Consider the following 22383-nt stretch of genomic DNA (forward strand, 5'->3'; position numbering starts at 1 on the left):
AAGACTACCATCAAAAATACTGTATGTATATTTGAAAGTTGCTAAGAGTGTAGCCCTTAAATGTTCTCCTTGTAAAAAAATAAATTGTAACTCTGTGCTGATGGATGTAAAAAGCTTGTGGTAACCATCCTGCAATGCACACAGAGAGCAAATTATTATGCTGGACACCTAAAACTAGTATAATATTGTATGTCAATTAAATCCCTATTAAAATTAGTTTCTGAAGTCAAGAAGACCTAAGATAATTCATTTTTAGCTATATGGATATAACCACTGTTGACTAAAGTTGGGATTTCAAATTCATAAGGCCAACCCATTTACCAAAGAAAAGGTGAAAAATTAGGTGGATTTCTAATGTATATTTGTGTGCTCTTAAAAGCTGTTTCCTTCTTAACCTAAATGATTAATATTAGGCAAGGAAAAATGAACAAAGAAAGGAAAGGTACAAATACACTATGTTAAGCTTTACCACAGAGCATTCACCCTATGCTGCAAAAGATTTGCCTATTTTTATCTGACAATAAGGATAAATTAATAAAAATATTATTTTGTGCTTTTTTGTTTTAATATCAGATTGGTATTGAACACTATTTCAAATTCATGCAATTTTTAGCTGAAACATCATCTCCACCATAGCGAGCCTTCCTTCTGACATCTGCAGTCTAAAGCAATCTCGGCCACTAAATTTCAAAACCCTCAATGACCCCACCTACGGGATTTATCAGTGCTACTTTTATTATGGTGGTTTTGTGTGACGCTATCTTTTACAAGACCATGATCGTGGAAGACAGGGACGATAACCCAGTCAATGCAACAGACATTTGCAGTGTCCAGGGTAGCATTGCTTGGCTGTGCCAGCTGTTAAATATCAAAATACATCCATAGTCTTTGGAAAATAGCTGCTTCTTGCTGGGGTCCAGCTCCAACAGGTCCAGGGATCCCCGAAGGATGAACGGCGTCGGTGAGAATAAAACAAAACTAAAATAAAAAGCTAAAATAAAAAACTGAAATAAAAATGGACATAGACAACAGCAGTGTGTTGATCTGGCCGATTTATTGTAGCAAACGTGGCACGATATTTGCTAGTGATTTCCTTGCAGCATTCGTCATCTATGTGTTTCTAACATTACCTAATTCTAAAATGTTCCTAGTGTAGTCAACCTTTAAGAAATAACATGGCGATTTTCTCATAATGTTCCCGCATACCCTTTGATTATAGATTAATTTCTTACCTTATTCCATTATGCATCTGTGTTTATCTATAATTATCTATAGTCTATAAAGCATTTGCTTTGCTGTTCTCATGAAAGGCCCTCCCTTTCTCAATACCTCAAGTGGAACAGTTACGGGGACATGACCTCCTAACCACAAGAGGCCAGAAAAACAATGTGTTTGCCTCGGTCCGAGGTGCCGGGAAGGGGGCGATAGGGCCTTAGAAACCCATGCCTCACACATTCTCAGAGAGACAATGCACCTAGGAACTAAGGAACCATTCTGTACCTGAACCGACTAGGTTCAGTCACCATCTGGAATGCCTCCAGGGGGCCAGGTGGGCCTAGGGGTTGAAGTCTCCTGTGCCCAGAGATACACTCCTTAGTTGCCAGAGTGGGGCTTTCAAATCCATATGTCTCTCCTTCACAGGCCCTCTTTGCTGGCAAATGCATGAGGCCATCCTTCCTGCAAGTGGAGGAGTCTCCATAGGGGACGGCAAGGGCTAAACATAAAGCCGCACGATTCCTTGCAGAACCTTAGATTCTTCCCTAATGGTTCTTTTCCCAGGGGGCCTGCCGAGGGCAATTCCCCAACAGACAACACCCCAGGTACTTTTAAGGCCAAATTACCTAAAAGCGGGAGGACAAGAAGCTTCACTGTCGGCGGGCCGCCCTGCTGTCACCAGTCCGTCCGCAGCCCGGGCCCCGCCACTCAGGCTGGGATAGCTCGGCTTCCAGCAGCTTCTCTCAGCCTTTCAAGTGCCCACCACCCTGAGCACGAAACCCCTATACTCCAGATCCAGACTTCGCTGCCATCCAGCCACTAGAAGGATAACGCGAGGACAGCCCATGGCAGAACCTTCTTTCAACCAGTATTCTCCTCCACACGTCAGTACCCTTGTCCCACCAGTTATATTTTGGATGCCCTTCCTGATCTATGTCTACTGTTTACAAGATTCTATAACATGGGGTGAGGAGTGCAGAGGGGACCAAAACTTGGTTGGCAAGTAATTCAACTTACTCTCTTATGTCCTTATAAATCAAAGCACGATCTTGATTTTTTCTTGTTTGTTTATTGGCTAAGGTATGTCCGGGAACAGACATCAACTGCTACTCCAGTTGGCAATTCATATAGACATTTCCCGTTGAGAACTTATTGGATTTGCAAAAGGATTTTTATTTACATTTTTATTTCCAAAAACAATTCTGCATTCATCTAAAACATTTCACTAGTGAATGTATCAAGAAAAATTCCGAAAATGATAAGTAGGGCATAAAATACCAGACGTACTAAATAACAGACTTTCTACAGAAGTAAGTGTTGGACCAGGTGACACTGGCACCAGGACCGACAACTGAACACAAGTGCCATCATTAAGCTCTAGATTTTCTTTTATCTTTTTAATTTTTTTTTTTTAAATTTTTTTTTTCAACGTTTATTTATTTTTGGGACAGAGAGAGACAGAGCACGAACGGGGGAGGGGCAGAGAGAGAGGGAGACACAGAATCGGAAACAGGCTCCAGGCTCTGAGCCATCAGCCCAGAGCCCGACGCGGGGCTCGAACTCACGGACCGCGAGATCGTGACCTGGCTGAAGTCGGACGCTTAACCGACTGCGCCACCCAGGCGCCCCTAATTTTTTTTGAATCTTTATGTATTTTGGAGAGAGAGAGACAGAGACAAAGCATGAGCGGGGGAGGGGCAGAGAGGGAGGGAGACGCGGAATCCCGGAATCCGAAGCAGGCTCCAGGCTCCCAGACATCAGCACAGAGCCCGACGCGGGCTCAGAACTCAGGAGCCACCAGATCATGACCTGAGTCGAAGTCGGACGCTCAAGCGACTGAGCCATCCGGGCGCCCCTAAGCTCTAGATTTTCTAATAAAGTAAAAGAGGCAGTTCAGTAAAAGGAGAGCTTGAGAACCAAGCGGACCTAATTTGACTCTATTTCCTCCGTGTAGCCTCAGGCAAGCCACTCCGCATCTATGACCCTCACTTTTCGTTATCTCTTGAATGAGAACAATTTCTACCTTACAGAGTTGTCTTAAAATAAAATTATCTTTACAAAGCCTATAACATCACCTGTTCTTAAAGAGGGTTTCAGTAGCTCAACTAACAATAGCATTTTATAATCGCCACTATTACTAACCTGTAAGTATTATCTCATGAAGGAGAAGGGGATTCTTGTTCAGATATTTTTAAATTCCTGAATAATTAGATTAAAATACAAATATGAAAACCCACAAAACCTCAAAAATAAATGTTTGCCAAATATTCTAATCTGTGCTCAATATTCAAAGATGGAAGTCGTAATAAAAATGAAAACATGCAATTTTATTTATTTTCACAGTTGCAAAGGACTAGGAAAAGTATTTGCAGCTAATGTTACAAAGACTTTTTATTTATTATTGCTATGAAGATGTAGGAGTTGTAAGAACCTTTGGTGACAGAGTGAGCTCTCTGAGCTGTGTGTTATGGCCCAAACACACAAAATGTGTATATAATTTCACAGCCCTTCAAAATTATTTTTCAGGCTTTTGAAAGCTTTTCCGAGCCTCTTAATAACGCTTTCAATTACTAAAGGAAACTTTAGTGGACAAATTGTGATTGATGAGCTCATGCTGCCATCTAGTGGCCAAGGTTAGCTCCACCTTGAGGAGGAATTCTTAAAATACTATCTCATTAAGGAAAGCTGTGTGCCTTGTATTTGAACACATCCTATAGCCACGGAGACCATGCCAATAGGCGACTGAAAACTGAGAAAGAAAATGAAATATATTTCGTAACTAACGTGAAATTGTTCATGTCGTGTTCCTAAAGCACATGACGCAAAACAAATTCTTCACCCTCTTGTTCTAAAATAATCCTAAATATTGAAAACTAGGTTTTTAAGAAATCAGGATAGAAGGTCAGTTTGAGGGAATCTTTATTAACAGGAAATTGGATAAACGCTAATATCAGCCTTAAAAGTAATGAAATTTCATCACATTCCTTTCAAAATGACCTCAGATGGATTTAAGAAACTTCTACTGAATCACTCATGTCAGATATTGTGCTAAACTCTGGTGAAAAAGTAGTCTTTCCTCAGGACATGCAAGAAGGAAGCGTTTATCTTTTTTTTAGGCTACTATTTTCATAAAATTTGATCAGGAGCAATGGTTCTCTATGCCTTTCTAACATCTATACAGATGATCATATAAAAATTTTACTAGACTAAGCAAAATATTAGAAATATCAGTCACAAACTTCAGAGCCCTTATCTGTGTCATATTTCTTAATTTTATAATAACAAAGTACCCTACATAATGTTACCTCCATTTCCTAAATGAGTATATTAAGAAATATTTGTTTACAGTGTCTGCATTATTAGACATTACTTCTTATTTTGCATTTTGCACTATGCAATCTTACTTGTGAAGTGTGACTATAACTGGGCCATTCCCATCTAAATTCTCTCTCTCTCCTCCCTCTTTTCCTCCCTCTTCTCCTCCCTCTTCCCTCTCATACCCATACACAATCCTAAGCATGTTAAAAAATGGGGTTTCCTTTACCTAGATTGTCTCTCACATTGGTAAGGGGCAGGAACGTGTGGAAGAGGTTATCTCTTTCTCTCTCCAGACATCTATTTTAAACCTTTCTGTCTCTTTCTTCAAAGTTCCATTTCAAATGTGTCCATCTGGAGGTCCCTCCATTCTGTTATGCTTTTTGCTTTTTATATAGTACTTTTAGTATTATTACTGACCCCTAGCTAATTTTCCTTTACTTACAAGCCTCTCTCCCTCCAAATATAGGCTCTAGCAGCAACAATAAACAATGTTTTTATAATTTAGGCACATTTTTATATTCTTATTAGTTCTAAGACTCTTTGATAGAATTTATACATTAAGTTACATATTAAGTAAATTGAAACATCTCAATTAGAAAAATTATTTTTGCTTCATCATTGAGAAACAGTGGTACAACTGTGGAGAAAGGGATTTCTGGAATCTCTGGGAGGGCGCATAACCTCTCAACACATTCAGTGGGAGCTCTTTGCTAGGTTACCAATGGGTGTGCCCTTCCCACAACATCCCGAGATTTGCCTTCAGCCCCGTTATATTTGGCACTGAAATTGCTCAAGTGAGATTTAAGGAGATTGCGGTTACTGACCCACCATCCGTGAGTTCAGATGATGGCTCACTTCCATCTAAGTGTGTTCTATTGGTCCGTTTCTTAGATATCAAGAGCCTTGGCAAAAGTAAAATGTCTACACAGATGATCCCGATGGATTTCAGGAAATTTGTAAGCACCTAAAGAAGACCTGATCGCACCCATTCCATTCAGAAGGTTAGGTTGGTTCTTCACCAAGAGATATTTTCAATTGTACAGGGACTTATAAGCAATTCTGCATCCCCTTTCCTGACCGAAAACGTTTGCTTAAATTATTTCTAAAACTTTCGTTGTTTGAGTTATACACAAAATGTTGTGGAACTTGTCTGATGGTGTTTCCCGACATTACGACGTGAACAAAATCTAAGACTCTGTGACCCACACTTTTTCTTTTTTCTTTTTTACTTTTTTATGTTTATTATTTATTTATTTTTTTTTTGAGGAAGAGAGAGAGACAGAGGGTGAGTGGGGGAGGGTCAGAGAAAGAGGGAGATACAAAATCCAAAGCAGGCTTCAGGCTCTGAGCTGTCAACACAGAGCCTGATGTGTGGCTCAAACTCATGTACCAGGAGATCATGACCCGAGCCAAAGTTGGAGGCTTAACCGACCGAGCCACCCAGGTGCCCCATACCCACACTATTTCTTATCACTACGGCTCCCCAAGGCTGCAAGAGCTGTGTTATGGGAGGGGGCTGGGTTGTGATTTGAATCAATTAGTGTTGAGATGCAGAGTGGCCACTGAATGACCATGAATGAATTCCCTGGCTTTACCCTTATGTCTACTATCCTTCTCCAAGATTGCTTCAGAGGTGTTAATTGCCCCCATCATTCATGCCAGAGGGAACACAGGACTCACAAAAGTGTCCCCATGGACCCCAGGCTGAAGCAAAGCTACCTTGATCCCAATAACTCCGGTGAAAAAGGTTTGAGGGGATTTTGTTGTAGTTTTGTTTTGTTTTGTTTTGTTTTGTTTTTAATGTTGCTTACTTTTCCTAGTCCAATATTATAGAGAAACAGATCAGATTTGTATTTGTACCCCAGAGCATTAAACTTAGAAATTGGAGATTCTACTGAAAAACAAAAAAACACCTCAATGGGAGTGGGAAAAAAACAAGGGAATGCTCAAGAACCTTCCTTTGTTACAAGATCTGTGCTGTAAAGGCACAGACTAAACACTGATAATTTTCCTTTCAGCAAGAGAAAGGGAACTCACTTATATCAGCAGCGGCACAAACATACACATCTGAGACTGTTGATCCCAGCCTTCATCTAATTAACTGTTTCAAAAATCAATAAATAATGTGAGTTACATGGAAGAGATTTCTGTGCTAAAATCTGAATCCTTTTCAGAGCATCACATTGGCACTAATTCTGCTTCTCTAGCTAGGTTGCTTGCCTGTGACTCATTCCTGCTGTCTGAGACAGTTGCCTCACCAAAACCATGATTGTCCCTAGCCTGTATATCATTTCATTGTCTTGGCATTCAGTTCCCTCCATAACCTGCTCATTCCCTCTGAACACAAACCACTCTATGACCTCATTGCTAAGGGGCTATGCACTTAGTGCATAGAACTATAGTGTGGTGGTTCCTCAAAAAATTAAAAATGGAACTATCCTATGACCCAGCAATTCAATTGCACTGCTAGGAATCTATCTAAATGATACAAAAATGCTGACTTGAAGGGGCACATGCACCCCAATGTTTATAACAGGACTATCAACAATAGCCAAAGTATGGAAAGAGCCCAAATGTCCATCAACAGATGAATAGATAAAAAAGATGTGTGGTATATACATACATATATATGTATATATTATATATATATATATATATACCACATATATACTATACACACACACACACACACACACACACACACAATGGAATACTACTCGGTGATCAAAAATAATGAAATCTCGTCATTTGCAACTACATGGATGGAACTAGAGTGTACTATGCTAAGTGAAGTCAGTCAGTCAGAGAAAGATAAAGGTATGACTTCACTCATATGTGGGATTTAAGAAACAAAATAGATGAACATAGAGGAAGGGAAGGAAAAATAAGATAAAAACCGAGAGGGAGGCAAACCATAAGAGACTCTTAAATACAGAGAATAAACTGCGGGTTGATGAGGGTAGGAGGGTGGAGGATGGGTTAAAGGGGTGATGGGCATTAAGAAGGGCACTCTTTGGGATGAACAGTGGGTGTCATCACTGGGTTCTACTCCTGAAGCCAAGGCTACACTGTGTGCTAACTGGAGAATTAAAAAGATATATAACATAAAAATAAATTTAAAACAAGAATAATTGCAATATTCAAAGCGGGTTCCTAATCCTGGGAAGGGATGGTTGTGACACTAACATTCCATCAATACTGCCAAAGAAAGGATTAGTGTATCCAGCATACTCCATCATGAAATTTATTAGGGCACAGACTTGGGATTAAATTTACACTCTAGTTCTCTCTGTATCCTTACTGAGTCATGTTTCATTTTGCTTTTTCCTCCCTCTGTCTTCTATGGTCTAGAGATAAATTTTATATTTTTAGTTCATGCTCAGCCATCAGGGCTCAAATACCTGCAAACTCTAGCTTGCACCAAAAGGGCACTTTAAAAAAATCATAATAATTAATAATACCTCTTCCCTGAAATAATTATATACTTCCTGAATTGCTCAAATGTTTTCTGAGGCACAGAAAGGTGTTAAAATCTTTTTAAACTTCATTCTGTCGTATTTTTTTTTAATTGGAACAACCAAAAAAAACTAACATGAAAATAGGATATATATTTTCTGAATTTCAGTTTAGCTCTGACTTCTCAACACCTATTGCCTCTGACTTTTTTAGAATTTTCTTGTTCTCTCATTCACATGTTTGCATTTTATTTATAATTTCTATAATAAACAGTGCCTATTTATTTTTGTCTGAAAGAAATAGAAATAACTAAATATCAAGTATTAAAGTAGTAGTTGGAACAACATCAAAATAAAATATGTAAAGAGGCATCTCTCTTGTCATTTGTCACTTGGTGGATGAATAAGAGTGCAAGAATTGTGCTGTCAATGTTGTTCACCTTTCACTTGTCCATATTTGGGTTTCTTTTCTGCAGTGATCATGACGTTGTATTCTTAGAAGACAAGAATACAAAAATAGGCATAAAAGATATTTAAAGGAATGAGATAGGAGGAGTCCCTTTAGTTAAAGAAATCATTTGTACCTAAGTAACCTGCCCTGTTTGCTATTTTCAATTCTGTTTATAGAGATAGGGATGCTTGGAGCACCTGGGTGGCTCAGTCAGTTAAGCGGCCGAATTCGGCTCAGGTTATGATCTCGCGGTCCGTGAGTTCGAGCCCCACGTCGGGCTCTGTGCTGACAGCTCAGAGCCTGGAGCCTGTTTCAGATTCTGTGTCTCCCTCTCTCTGACCCTCCCCTGTTCATGCTCTGTCTCTCCCTGTCTCAAAATAAATAAACATTAAAAAAAAAATTTAGAGATAGGGAGCATGCATATCATTCCAATGAATCTCACCTGGCCTGGACATGTGTATTGGTTTAACTAGTACCACACTATTAATAGCTAGATGATTCCAACACTTACTAGATTTTTATCCTATTCCTAATGATGAAATTGTTTGAGGAAGCAGAATTACTCTGACTCTGAGTGACTGGGGATTCTTATCGTCCACAGGCACACGATTGAAATGGAGCTTTAAAAACAGTTTTTAAAATAAAAGTCATATGAACGTTTCAAGGATGCCATACTCCAAAGTCTGCACATTTGTTTAGCATCTTTGGATGATGACCAGGTAGACTAACCATGTCTAGAAGCTTTGCCCTTTATCTATTTTGTATTCCAGACAGGAATTTAACTTCTTATGCAAAACTTCCCCTGACGATCGTTCTGCACATGGCAGCTTTCACTTCTTTATTTCTCAAGCTGTAGATGAGAGGATTCAACATGGGGATCACTGCTGTGTAGAACACCGACACCACTTTATTGATGTCCAGAGAAAAGATTGCACCTGGCCGCACATAGATAAAGAAGAGGGTCCCATATAAGATGGACACTGCGGTGAGATGGGAGGAGCAGGTGGAAAAGGCTTTGCGCCTCCCATCGCCAGAGCGGATCCTCAGGATGGCAGTAAGGATGTAAAAATAGGAGATTATAATGGTCAGGCTACTGACAACCAGTACAGCTCCAGCCACAATGAAAACCAACAGTTTATTGATCCGGGTGTCAGCACATACCAGAGAAAGAAGGGGGGACATGTCACAAAAGAAATGATTGATAATGTTGGAGCGACAAAAGGGAAGTCGGAAAGCAGCTGTTGTGTGAGTCATGGTGCTTAGGAAGCCAATAGTATAGGGTCCAACCACCAACTGTACGCAGAGTCTCTGTGACATGGCGACAGAATACAATAATGGGTTACAGATGGCCACATAGCGGTCATAAGCCATGGACGCCAGGAGAAGGCACTCAATGGCCACAAAGAACCCAAAGAACCATTGCTGCAAGGCACAGCCCAGGAAGGAGATGGCCTTCCTCTCAGTGAAGAAGTCAGTGAGCATCTTGGGACCCACTACTGATGAAAAGCAGATGTCCACAAAAGACAGGTGACTGAGAAAAAAATGGGCGTGTGAAGGCGGGGATCTATCTGGATGAGAATAATCATACCCAAGTTTCCTGTGATGGTAACAAGGTAAAAAAGTAGAAATAGCAAGAAAAGGAAGATTTGCATCCGAGGATGATACTTCAAACCTATGAAAATAAATTCTGTGATTCTTGTATCGTTCCCATCAGCCATTGGTTGTGTTGTTCTCTAGAGTGAGAAAAACAGAACGTTAATAATGCATACAATTTTAAATTATTTAAAAGCATAACATTATACACAGGAAGAGAAACTACAGGTCCAATTTGGGAGCATTGGTATAAAAAGAGACTAAACTAAAAGCTACCAAGCAATACAGTAAGGTTCTTACTCTTAACAGCAATATGGTTTAAACGTTTTAAAGAAAAAATTAGAACTAAGAATTGGGTCACCATTAGAAAACCTGTAAAATTACTCACCACACTTACATATTAAAAGACAATGCATTATAATTATTTCAAAAGAATTCTTTAAAGAAGCTGATAAAATATGGCAAGAAAGAGAGAAAGAAGAAAGAAAGAAAAGAGAAGAAGAAGAGGAAGGAGGAAGGAGGAGGAAGGATGGAGGATGGGAGGAGGAGTAAGGAAGAAAAGAAAGAAAGGAAAGGAAAGAAAAGAAAGAAGAAAAAGAAAAGAAAAAGAAAGGAAAGGAAAAAAGAAAGGAAAGGAAAGGAAAAAAGGAAAGAAAATGAAAGAAAAGAAAAAAAGAAAACAAAGAAAAACTTTCCAAACTGGAAAAAAAGGAATCACTTGACTTGTAAAAAGGATCTTCCTCTAGCTTCCAGAGCATATATGTGTGTAGGGTAAGCACTGGGAATATTAATACTATAACCAGAAACTAATATTTTCACAATGTGTGCTATTAACAGTATAGTGAAGGGTACATCCAAATACTAAACTATAAAAAAAGAAAGAAGGTGTAAGAATTCTAGAAAACAGAGATAAGAAATACTGTCACTATTTGCAAGCAAATAGTCATCCACATAGAAAGTGTAAAATAGTCAACCAATAAAGATAATTTTTTTAGAAAAAATGAAAGAATTCAAAGTAGCAGAAGATTGGTGTAAAAAAGTCAATAATAATTACCTATGAATTATAACGGAAAAACTTACATTCATCAATACAAATTGATAGAATAGCTGTAAATAAGCCTAACAAAAACCATTCAAGATTCATATGAAGAAAAATATAATTATTTAACTTTACTGTACAAGGAAAGAACTGCCTAGATCAGTCAAAAAAACATTTACTGTATTTTTATGTGTTTATTAAGATTCATTTCCTCCTGAGATAGTAAAAATTAGCTCTAACAGGGGCGGTAAGACTCTGCGTGGCCATTCTTCAGGTTGGAATAGCACACACAGATACATCAATTATGAAGGGAACAGAAAATGATATTTCTCCCACAGATATGCTGCAGCTGGAAAGTGTCCTAACAACATTTGGGTGGGTGGGGGGGGGTGGGGAGGTAGTGACAAATACTTTATTGTTCAATGATAAACTTTACTTTCTGAAAAAACAGATTGTCTACAATTTTTGTCTGAAATCACATCAGCAAGACGAAATACCCCACTCTGGTCTGGAATATCTAAGTCAGTCTGACAGAGCAAAGCAGTCCCAGTCCCCAACACGAGTACAAAACTCCACATGAGGGATGTCTGGTTACAACACTCTACACCTAGTTTACCTTTGTAGTTTCCATGGAAACAGGACCCTGTGCTACCTTTGTGGGTCAGACTGTTCTGATGTTGTAATGTTGGCCCCTTTCCACACAGCCTTGCTTTGCTTTGAGCTCATCGCAATTTTCCTTGATTGAAATTTCACCAAAAACTCCCCATTTCTCAAAATCCTATAATAGCTCTAGTTTTTTTTTGTTTGTGTGTTTAATGAGACATCCATGGTTCTAAGTGTGCATGGTCTCCCTCATTGCAGTGGGTCAAAAGCTGGTTGGATTAGACTACTAACCTGATCCTGGCTGTTTAAGGCTGATGAGGCCAGGACACCTACCAGGTTATTTGGTAAATTTAATGCAGTTCCAACCAATTGGAAAAGTTAAATTAAAATACAATTTTTAATGAAAAAAATCAGATGTTTAAATTCATGGAAGAGACAAATGTTCAAAGGAGCAAAGGACATTTCAAAAAAGAAAATCAAAGAAACGGGATGTGCTGTTCCAGATATCAACACAAAAAGAAAGCCATCATGCTTAACCAGTAAGGTATGATTACTAAAATAGGCAGGAGACAGAAAAACCGTAGGCAGACCAAGACGTATATGCCAATTTAGTATGAATAAACATTTTCTTTCAGTCAGGAAAGTAAAGATTAATTACAATATTGGGATGGCCATTTCAAAAAATAGATCGTATTAAAATTCCACCCACATCATTAAACTAAAAAGAAAAATTCTATTATAAACATACAACAGTAAAACCCTAAAGAATAGCATTACGATTTGTTGTAGGGATGGACTTCTTAAGAGAACATGAAAATCACCTGAAGAAAAGGTTGAAAGCTTTATGGCATAATAATTTTAAGTAAACAAATGCCAACATATACTCTGGGTAAAATTAAGACATACAGATGGAGAACTACTGAAACATATGTTACAGAAGACTAAAGTCAGATCACACAAAGAGGTACCACAAATTATCCACTAAGATAGCAAGTATTCATTGTAGTCATTGGCAAAAGATAGAGAGGACACTCCCAGTCCCAATAAATATGACAAGATGTTTAATATCCCTTTAATATCCCCAATAATCACAGAAACCAAATTGAAACAATAATCATACTATTTCACCCTTCAAGTTGACAAGATATTAAGAAGTGAGAAATATACTGAGAAAGCAGGAGAGAAACTGGTGATCACTGGAGATCACTGGCTGTTGCAGGGGTGGGGCCTCCAGAAGGCAATTTTTTACTATCTCTTGATTTTTTTTTTTTGAAAAGTGATTACCTGATGATTCAGAAATCCCATTACTTTTATCTACCCTGAAGAAACACAGAATGGAAAACAATGATGTCCACTTTACTATCGCTTCAAATGATAAAAAGACAGAATCCACATAAATATTCTCCAAAAAGCATAACAGTAAATAAACTTTGGTATGTCATTCTGGGGAATATTGTACAGACATTTAAAAATAAAATAATAGATTACCAGAGGGGAGGTGGGCATAGAGCCTGCTTGGGATCTTTTTTCTCTCTCTCTCTCTCTCTTCCTCTGCCCCTCCCTTTCTCAAGGGCATGCTCTCTCCCTCTCTAAAAAAAATAAATCAAAATTAAAATTAAATAATATATAAGGGGTGCCTGGGTGGGTTAGTTGGTGGAGGGTCCAGCTCTTGATTTTGGCTCAGGTCATGATCTCATGGTTGTGGGATTGAGCCCCACTGCCAGTGCAAAACTCCCTCTCTCTCTGTGCCTCCTACTCTCTCTCTCTCTCAAGAAAAATAAACTTGAAAAGATTGAAAAAGTAAAAGAGTCTGGAAAGACATGCAGCAAAGGAGTACTCATTACCTCTGAAAAGAGAGGAACAGTGAACTGGTATGTAGGTAGGAAATCAAAGGGATCCCTAGATTTATCTGCAAGTTTAATATTTTATTACAAGGAGGCAATACACTTGCATTACTTTTGTAATTAAAAACATCTAGGGGCACCTCCGTGGTTCATCCAGTTAACTATGCAACTCCTGATTGGCTCAGGTCATGATCTCATGGTTCATGGGATTGAACCCTGCTTTGGGGCTCAGAGTGGACCTTTCTTTAGATTCTCTTTCTTCTTCTCTCTCTGCCTCTCCCCCCTCGAAATAAATAAATAAATAATAAATAATCTAAAGCAACCCCCCCAAAAAAGTAATCTAAAGCAATTCCTTAAAGTATTTCAACATTTAAAAAGAAAAAGAGAGAAGAAAAAAAATAGCTACAATCGATTGGGAGAAAAACAGCGAGAATATACAAAGCCTAGGTGGGAGAAAGTGAGTAACAATACAGGCCATGCATTTGAAGTTCGAGATTTCTGAAATTCTGAGAAGCGGAGAGAACTCTAGCCCCAACCTCACCCTTTATAAATAAGAAAACTGAGGCTCCAAGATGTCCAGGACCACAAAGATGGTGGCAAAGATACAATCAATTTCCACCCTGCGGTTCTAAATCCGTGATTGGCTGCATGGGACGACACCTTTAAGGTGACAATGGAGAGGGGACAAGGGACAAGCATTTTCAGAGTATGCAAGACTTATCAGATTCGGCCCCAGGTGCTCTGCAAATGACAGCCAATTTGACTTCCACCCAAGCTTGGGTAAGAAACATTTTGCTATCTCCATTTTAAAGAGCAAACAATCAGGGGCGCCTGGGTGGCTCAGTTGCTCATTCAGTTAGGCAGTTAGGCATCCAACTCCAGCTCAGGTTATGATCTCACAGTTCGTGAGTTCAAGCCCCTCCTCAGGCTCTGTGCTGACAGCTCAGAGCCTGAAGCCTGCTTGGAATTCCCTCCCCTCCTCAAACTCTGTGTCTCTCCCTCTCAAAAATAAATAAAATTAAAAAAAAAATGTAAAGAGCAAACAATCAAGGCTGCCAAATGTAGAAGGTGATACCTGAAGGGCAGGACCTGGTATCTCCAAAGAGTTATCTGCGATTAAGACACTGCCCTATCTGAATACAGAGTATCCACCCTTTCAAAGATGTCACTCCTCCAAGAGGGAAACTCGGATGTCTCAAAGTCTCAACCCAGTCCTACATGTTGTTTGAGGGCTGCAGAATCAGACAAAACGCGTATGCAAATTTATCAGTGAAAGAGCTGTTGATTACAAGGAGAGTAAGGAGGTCCCAGGGAATCCTGTAAAGAGTCCAGGTTTGCTCAGGTACAAGCGCTCTCAAACATCTGCACCTGTGCTCCCATTTGTACCCCCTGCTTGGAGCGTGACGCTTATAACGCACGGCAGCATTCCATACAGATGGCACCACCCCTAGAGAGGGTGGCCCTGCCTCTCTCTCCCTGTTCTGGGCAGCCAGTGAATCTGAAGAGGGATTTCACCTGACTATAATCTCTTCATGCATCTTAGCAAATTTCACATTATTGCATGTTAGGTTTGCTGCAACATTCTAACCAATTATGGTCTGAAAGTGGGTATTTTTCTATGTACCGAAGAAACACATCTTAGATGTCAGTCCTTTTTGTTTTCCCATCAATCTTTTTATTTTGAGCTTCTTGAAGAGTAAACGGAGGGACAGAGATGGGTCTTTAAGAATGCTTTAAACTTACATTCCAAGGAGCTCCTTTCTTCTTCCGAGGATTGAAATTAAAACGGAGCATAAACTGTACTCTTTTCAGCCTGTTTTCCTTCTTCCCACCTTCATCTGTGCCTCCACACAGAGAAGAGGGCAGACTTTCTTGGAATCACTTGCTTTATTCTTAAGTTTCCTTCCCAAGGAACTGGTAAGATTCCACTCCAAATCACATTGTCTTTTCACTTGGTTGGAAGTTTCCAGAATTAGTTACCTCATTTTGTTGTTGTTGTTGTTCTGGAAAAACTTATGTCCCAATACATACCATACCTTGGGAATTTTGTTAAGAGGGAATTAAATTAAAATGCTATTACTATCCTTAAACTCTAAAAAACCCACTGGGATCCACTTATTTGCTCTCTGTGCTTGACTTGAGTCAAGTCTTAATTTCTTACCTCCTTCTTCAACAACAACAACAACATTTAATGAGTAAACTTCAGCACGGTGTTGTAACAACTGCTGAGTTTTCCCCCATAAGAAGCACCACGGAATTTCTGCAACTATTGAGCTAGAGATTTTTACCATTGAAGATCAGCCCCCAGGATAGCTTACTTGGCATTGTGATATTCCATCTTCCTTTCCTGATACTCATAGGGAACTCACTGAGAATCATAATGTGTGAAGTATCTCCACCATATTCAATGAGAAATTGAGAGAGGTTTCACCGAAAAATACAAGCCTGATACTACATTTTTTTCAACTTACATTGATGAATACACACAGAAAAGTGCAAAAACCTTACGCGTACTGCTCACTGAATTATTGCAATGTGAGCACAGGCATGCAAGCCTCCAACCCAAGTCAGGAAATAGAACCTCTCCATCCATTTTATATTTGTGAAATTCATCTTTTATTGAATACATCTCTAGTTCATGTATTTATGGATGCCAGTATTCCATTCTGTTAGTATTCCACAAATGATTTATCAATTGCTTTGTTGTTGGACATTTGAATTTTTCCCAGTTTTTAGCTTTGTGATTGTTTTTTTTCTCCAATGGGCATCCATGAATGCCATGTGTTTGGTGTTAGGAGCATGCATTTCTCTTGGGGATATAACTGGGAGGGAATGTCTTTGTTATTGGGGCGCATATATGTTCCTGAGGACCGATAATCGAAGAAGTCTTCCAAAACCCACTGCTTACACTTCCATTAGCAGTGGTATGAAAGTCGCTATTAGCCATTTAAAATGGTGTGTGTATAATGGTATCTCATTGTGCCTTTAGCTGCCATTTCTAGAGAGATGGAACAATTCTGCAAGCTTTACAAGCCATTTCCATAACCACTTTTATGAATTGGCTTTTGAAATGTCTTGCCTGCATTTCATCACTGGATTGTCTTTCTTTAAAAGTTAACAATAGTTACTGGGTGGCTCAGTCGGTTAAGCATCCAACTTCAGCTCAGGTCACGATCTCACAGTTCATGAGTCTGAGCCCCGCGTGGGGCTCTGTGCTGACAGCTCAGAGCCTGGAGCCTGCTTCGGATTCTGTCTCCCTCTCTGCCCCTCCCCTGCTCATGCTCTCTCTCTCTCTCTCTTTCCTCCCTTTCTCTCTCTTGCCCCTCCCTCACTTGCTCTCTCTCTCTCTCTCTCTCTCTCAAAATAATAAAGTTGAAAATAAATAAAGAGGGGCGCCTGGGTGGTTCAGTCGGTTAAGCGTCAAACTTCAGCTCAGGTCATGATCTCATGGTCTGTGGGTGCGAGCCCTGCTTCGGGCTCTGTGCTGACAGCTCGGAGCCTGGAGCCTGCTTCGGATTCTGTGTCCTCCCTCTCTCTCTGCCCCTCCCCTCCTCATGCTCTGTCTCTATCTCTCAAAATTAAATAAACTTGAAAAAAAGTTATATAGTTATTCATGTTCTTCAGATTGTCACCTATATGCCTTATAAATAACAATTTCCCTTGCTGTGCCTTCCAGGTTTATGCTCTTAAGAGTAAAACCTAAGTCTTCATTTTAATATAGTTCAGGAATCAATATTTTTCTTCATGTTTAGCATTTTGCAGCCCTACTTTTTTTTTAATTTCTACTATACATCATGAAGATATTCTCCAATATCTTCTAGATCCCCTAATTCTTTGCCTTTCACATTTCAATCTCCAAATAATCTGTAATTAATCTTAATGTGTGTTGTGAGATGGGGATAAAATTCCACTTTTCTTCCCATTTGGACATCCAATGGATTAAACGCCATTTTTTCTCAATCTTTCTTTCCCCAATACTTTACTGTGTCACCCGTGTCATAAAATGAAACATCCATATATTGGGTCTGTATATTCTTTAACATAAAAGGTATTAGCATGCATTCATTAATATACTTGGACACTCCACTCTGTTCCACTGGGGCCATTAGTCTATTCTTGATCCTGCCTTAATTACTATAGTTTTGTTAAGTAGAGGAAGACCTTCTACCTGGCTTGTTTTTTTCAATTTTTTTTAACGTTTATTTATTTTTGAGACAGAGAGAGACAGAGCATGACGGAGGAAGGGCAGAGAGAAAGAAGACACAGAATCAGAAGCAGGCTTCAGTCTCTGAGCCATCAGCCCAGAGCCCGACGCGGGGCTTGAACTCACGGACCGCGAGATCGTGACCTGAGTTGAAGTCAGACGCTTAACCGACTGAGCCACCCAGGTGCCCATGGCTTGTTTTTTTCAGATTAATGAGATATTCTGGGCCCTTTGCATTTCCATATAAACTTCAGAGTCACAGCGATATCTCAGCATGACTTAAGTCTGCATTCACTTTAACATAGCTTCTTCAGTGTTGCAGGACCTACACTGACAGCTTCCTTTCTCATTATAGGAACATTATAAGATTCAAACAGACTCACTGATTTATGGTTCCCACACAGACCACGGGCACCCAGTTCCTTACAACCCTCCTGACACTCCCTTCTCACATACTGAAATACTGGAAGTCAAAATCCCATCTGTTCTGCAGGTATTACTTAATTATACCTCATCCAGGAAGCCTTCCTTGATCCATTTCAGACAAAAATAATCACTCTTTTTGAATGTTAACAGTATCTTTGCTTCTCTACTGTCACTTAGTGTCATATGTAAGAGATGAATCACTGGGTTCTACTCCTGAAGCCAAGACAAAAACTGTATGCTATCTAACTTGAATTTAAAGAAGAAGAAAGAAGAAAGAAAGAAAGAAAGAAAAGAAGAAAGAAGAAGAAGAAAGAAGAAATGCCACCATGTATCGTTCTTTGTTCATGCATATTCCCTTCACTAATAAACACTCTAATAGGTCAAGGGTCATATCTTAATGGCTTGAACTGACATCATCAAAAGTCTACTAAGCATATACCTCTATTTCTGAGTTGTTGAGAAAATGAGGATGCTTTTTCAGCTGAAGAACCTTGTAGTCAAAGCTAATTTACTCAAAGAGTAATTTGAAATACTGATTTCAAAATGGAAAACACACTAAAATTAATGCCAAGTTGTTCCTCGGAATCAATGCAAACACTGTTTTCCCCGAAGTGCAGCTGTATGGAAAAGACGACAAGCGATTGCCTTTGGCAGTTTTAGATCAAATTATTTTAGTTATAGCATTTTACAGAACTTACCAGGATTGTCATCTTAAATAAAACTATCTACATCATGCTGCTGTTATTTTTGTCTGGAATAAGCAAACGTGAACCCAGAGAAATACTGAGGGGGATAAAGAATGGTAAGCCTTGTACCAATAATGGCCTTCCCCTGACTGTGTGACAAGACTGGAGCTTGGGGGACTCAGAATGTGGTCCAGCAGTACCTGCATCATTTAGAAGATGCCTTGATCTGAAGCATGTGGTCCAGGCTCCCTGAAGCCTCCAATTCTCCGGCTATAAAATGAACCAAGTAACTCATACCACAAATGGAAACTGTATTCAATGAAATATTTGCAAAACACATAGCATAGATCGTCAGCAAATGTATAAAATAGTCTTATTATTAAAGAATATTCTGTACTAATATGTGCTTTCAAATTATATTAGCATAAAAACAAAAAAAAATACAACGGAGGGCCCAGGGGAAAAATACACCACACACACACACACACACACACACACACACACCACAAATCAACAAGGACAAGCTTCAATGTCAATTCTTCCCCTTGCAGAATACCGTTCTTCGGGATAGGCTTTTATTGTGAGAATATCATTGTGGGTGGCAGAATTTCCAAAATGATCCTCTAAAGATCCATAATCCTGTGCCCTGATCCCTGGAGTCTCTGCATGGATGAAATACCACTCATATGATTAATGTTACACTATGAGACACAGTTAGCCTTCAAAGAGACATGACCCTAGATGAGCTGGTGGGTCCCAAGCTTTCTCCAGCTGAAGGCAGAAGAGTCAGGCTGGAAATGTGGGAAGGGCTAGATGAGTCCACTGCTGGTCTGAAGCTGGAGGGACCACGGAAGGAAGGCAGGCATCCTAAGGAGCTGAGAGGCTCCTGGCCGACAGCCCCTGGGGAAATAGGCACCACAGTCCTACAACCACAAGGACTGAATTTTCACAAACACATCAGTGAGCTTGGAAACAAGTCCTCCCCACAACCTCCAGAAAGGAGTCAGGCCCTGCCAACATGTCGATTTCAGCTTTGTGAGACCCTGATCAGAGAATCAGACCACGATGGACCCGGAAACAGGGCCCAGGGAAAATGAGAGGTGTACATTCATGTGGTTAGGACTTCCCAGCTTTGTGGCCATTTGTTATGCAGCAGTAGAAACTGACTACCAGAGCATGTTCATCTTTAAATAATGGAAACAGCCGTATTTTACTTGAGTGCATATCTATAATACAGAGACTCAGAGGTGACCAATTCTGGAAAGCAATAGTATGCTTCCTCCTACTCTGTGGAAGTTCAATCAATGATATTTGTTATCATTGATTGTTATCAGGACTATTCCCACAAGTGGAATTATGCTGGTTCTCAAAACAGAATCATTTAAGCATGACTGAGTGCCTCAACTAATATTTAAATAGAAATAAAACACCAACTTAATCTATTCCCCTTCTCCTGAGGTATGCTGAATCACTCATGCTAAGCTTAGATTCGATTGAAGAAATTATTACAGAAAAGAATAATAACTATTGAATACTTTGTTGTCGAAGAAAAATTAAATAATATATCAGAGTTTCAGCCGCACGCAAGAGACTTAGGAAAATTCACCAGAAGTATGTCAGGTAGATCCGAACATCACCTGGACAAAACCTGGACAGCTCTGGGTGTCCTGGTAGCAGAGACCGTAGGTCTACTCAGGGGACCATGGTTGACATGAATGTCCTCCAGCCGTTTATCTGGCATTGTGTCATTCTCCTTACAACTCATATCCAGATAAATAGTTTAAGTTGAGGTTGTACGCCTATAACTTGTTTGTGGGAAGTCAGTTATAATGCTTCCAAGACTTCTATCTGTAATTGAGATATTATACCTCTAAAATGGTATCAGGTACTACTGTAAATATAAATAGAATAAGTTCTTATTCTTATTCTTATTACTATTGCGTGCATGCTCCATGTAAAGTCATACATTTATTTATGTGCATGTGTGTGTTATTCATTCTGATGCATTTTGTCATTTGCATATAAGCCATAATCCATGGAAAGAAACACAACCAGAGTCGATCGCTGAACCTATGTCTGTCAACATATAATATTCACTGAATAAAAGAATATAGTATTGACCATATATTTGTCATTCGATCAACAACCATACACTGAGCACCTACTATGTGCCAGGCTGGGGCGTCAGGCATAAAGTGATGGCCATGAGCATCCTTCTCTCATGAATATCATCGTCTACAGGGAGAGACACACAATAAGCAAACAAGCAGGTAAATAATATTCAGGTGCTTTTTAAGTACCCTGAAAAATAATAATGCAGAAAAGGTAAGCGGTTGAGATATGGGAGGAGCAGAGAATTATTTTAGGTAAAGAGGTCCCGATGGCCTGTTTGATGATACGACATTTGAGCAGAGACTCAAAGGAGGTACAGACTGACCTGCAACACTGCCTAGGATGAGGAAACGGAAAATGGAACAGCCACATAAGACCCCAAGAATGACTGAAGAAGTTCCACGGAGGAAGTTTCTGGATGGTGCACACACCACTGAAGGGAACTGTGGCCTGAGCGGTGTGCAAAAAAGCAATCAGATTGTACTACCATGAGGTACCATGACAATCTGCTCAGAATTTTGTATGGTCCTGTTTTCATGGCACAGCAAGGTCTGGGTGACTAGGAAAATAGACCATCATCAATCCAGCATAAAGTACCTGGAAGATCTTACAAATCTATGCAGCAAAGAGTCCCCTGGTGAAAGATACCTATTTTAATCTATTCTCCAAAGTGATCACTTTTGTCAGCCACTCAAAGCTATAATAAATCACTTTTCCAAGGCGCCTGCGTGGCTCAGTCGGTTAAGCATCTGACTCTTGATTTCCACTCAGATCATGACCTCAGCATTTCTGAGACTGAGCCCTGCAATGGTCTCCACAGTGACAGCAGGGAGTCTGCTTGGGATTCTCTCTCTCCCCTCTCTCTCTGTGCGCCCCTCCTCACACTCAAACACGGTCTCTCTCTCTCAAAATAAAGAAACTTGTAAAATAAATAAATAGATCCCTTCTCCCAAAAAAAGCATTACATTCCCAAATCCTACATCATATAAAGGAATGAAAAAGGTATCCTGAGGGTCAGGATCAATGAGCTTGCAAACTCTCCTTGTGTGCTAGAATGCCCAGAAGCCTCTGTTACTACTGTGTGGGGCCCTTTCTCCTTTTATGATCCAAAGAGTGACCTCTAGACTCCATGGAAAGCCATGTATAAAACAAATTTTTTCATCTTTCCCAACCTCTATTCTATTTAAAGAGGCTTTCTTTTACTACCCTTGCTAAAATATGCTCCTTTACACCCTCTCTTAATTCCTTCCTTACATTTGCCACAGAAATCATCATGGATGGATATGGAAACGTTTTTTATTTATTTTTGTTTTTAATTTTTTTAAACATTCATTATTTTTGAGAGACAGAGCAAGACAGAGCATGAGTGGGGGAGGGGCAGAGAGAGGTGGGTACACAGAATCCAAAGCAGGTTCCAGGCTCCGACCTGTCATCACA

General features: G+C 39.7%; 1 protein-coding gene across 1 annotated transcript; it reads right to left on the reverse strand.

Moving 5' to 3' along the window:
• Positions 1 to 9225: 9225 nt before the first annotated feature.
• On the reverse strand, positions 9226 to 10157 carry LOC115526406 (olfactory receptor 1009-like). The gene is given in 2 exon segments (XM_030333808.1): positions 9226 to 9983; positions 9986 to 10157. Coding segments are annotated over 2 exon segments (930 nt in total).
• Between the last annotated feature and the right edge of the window lie 12226 nt (positions 10158 to 22383).

The sequence above is a fragment of the Lynx canadensis genome, chromosome D1, assembly GCF_007474595.2.
Source record: "Lynx canadensis isolate LIC74 chromosome D1, mLynCan4.pri.v2, whole genome shotgun sequence".
Taxonomy (NCBI): domain Eukaryota; kingdom Metazoa; phylum Chordata; class Mammalia; order Carnivora; family Felidae; genus Lynx; species Lynx canadensis.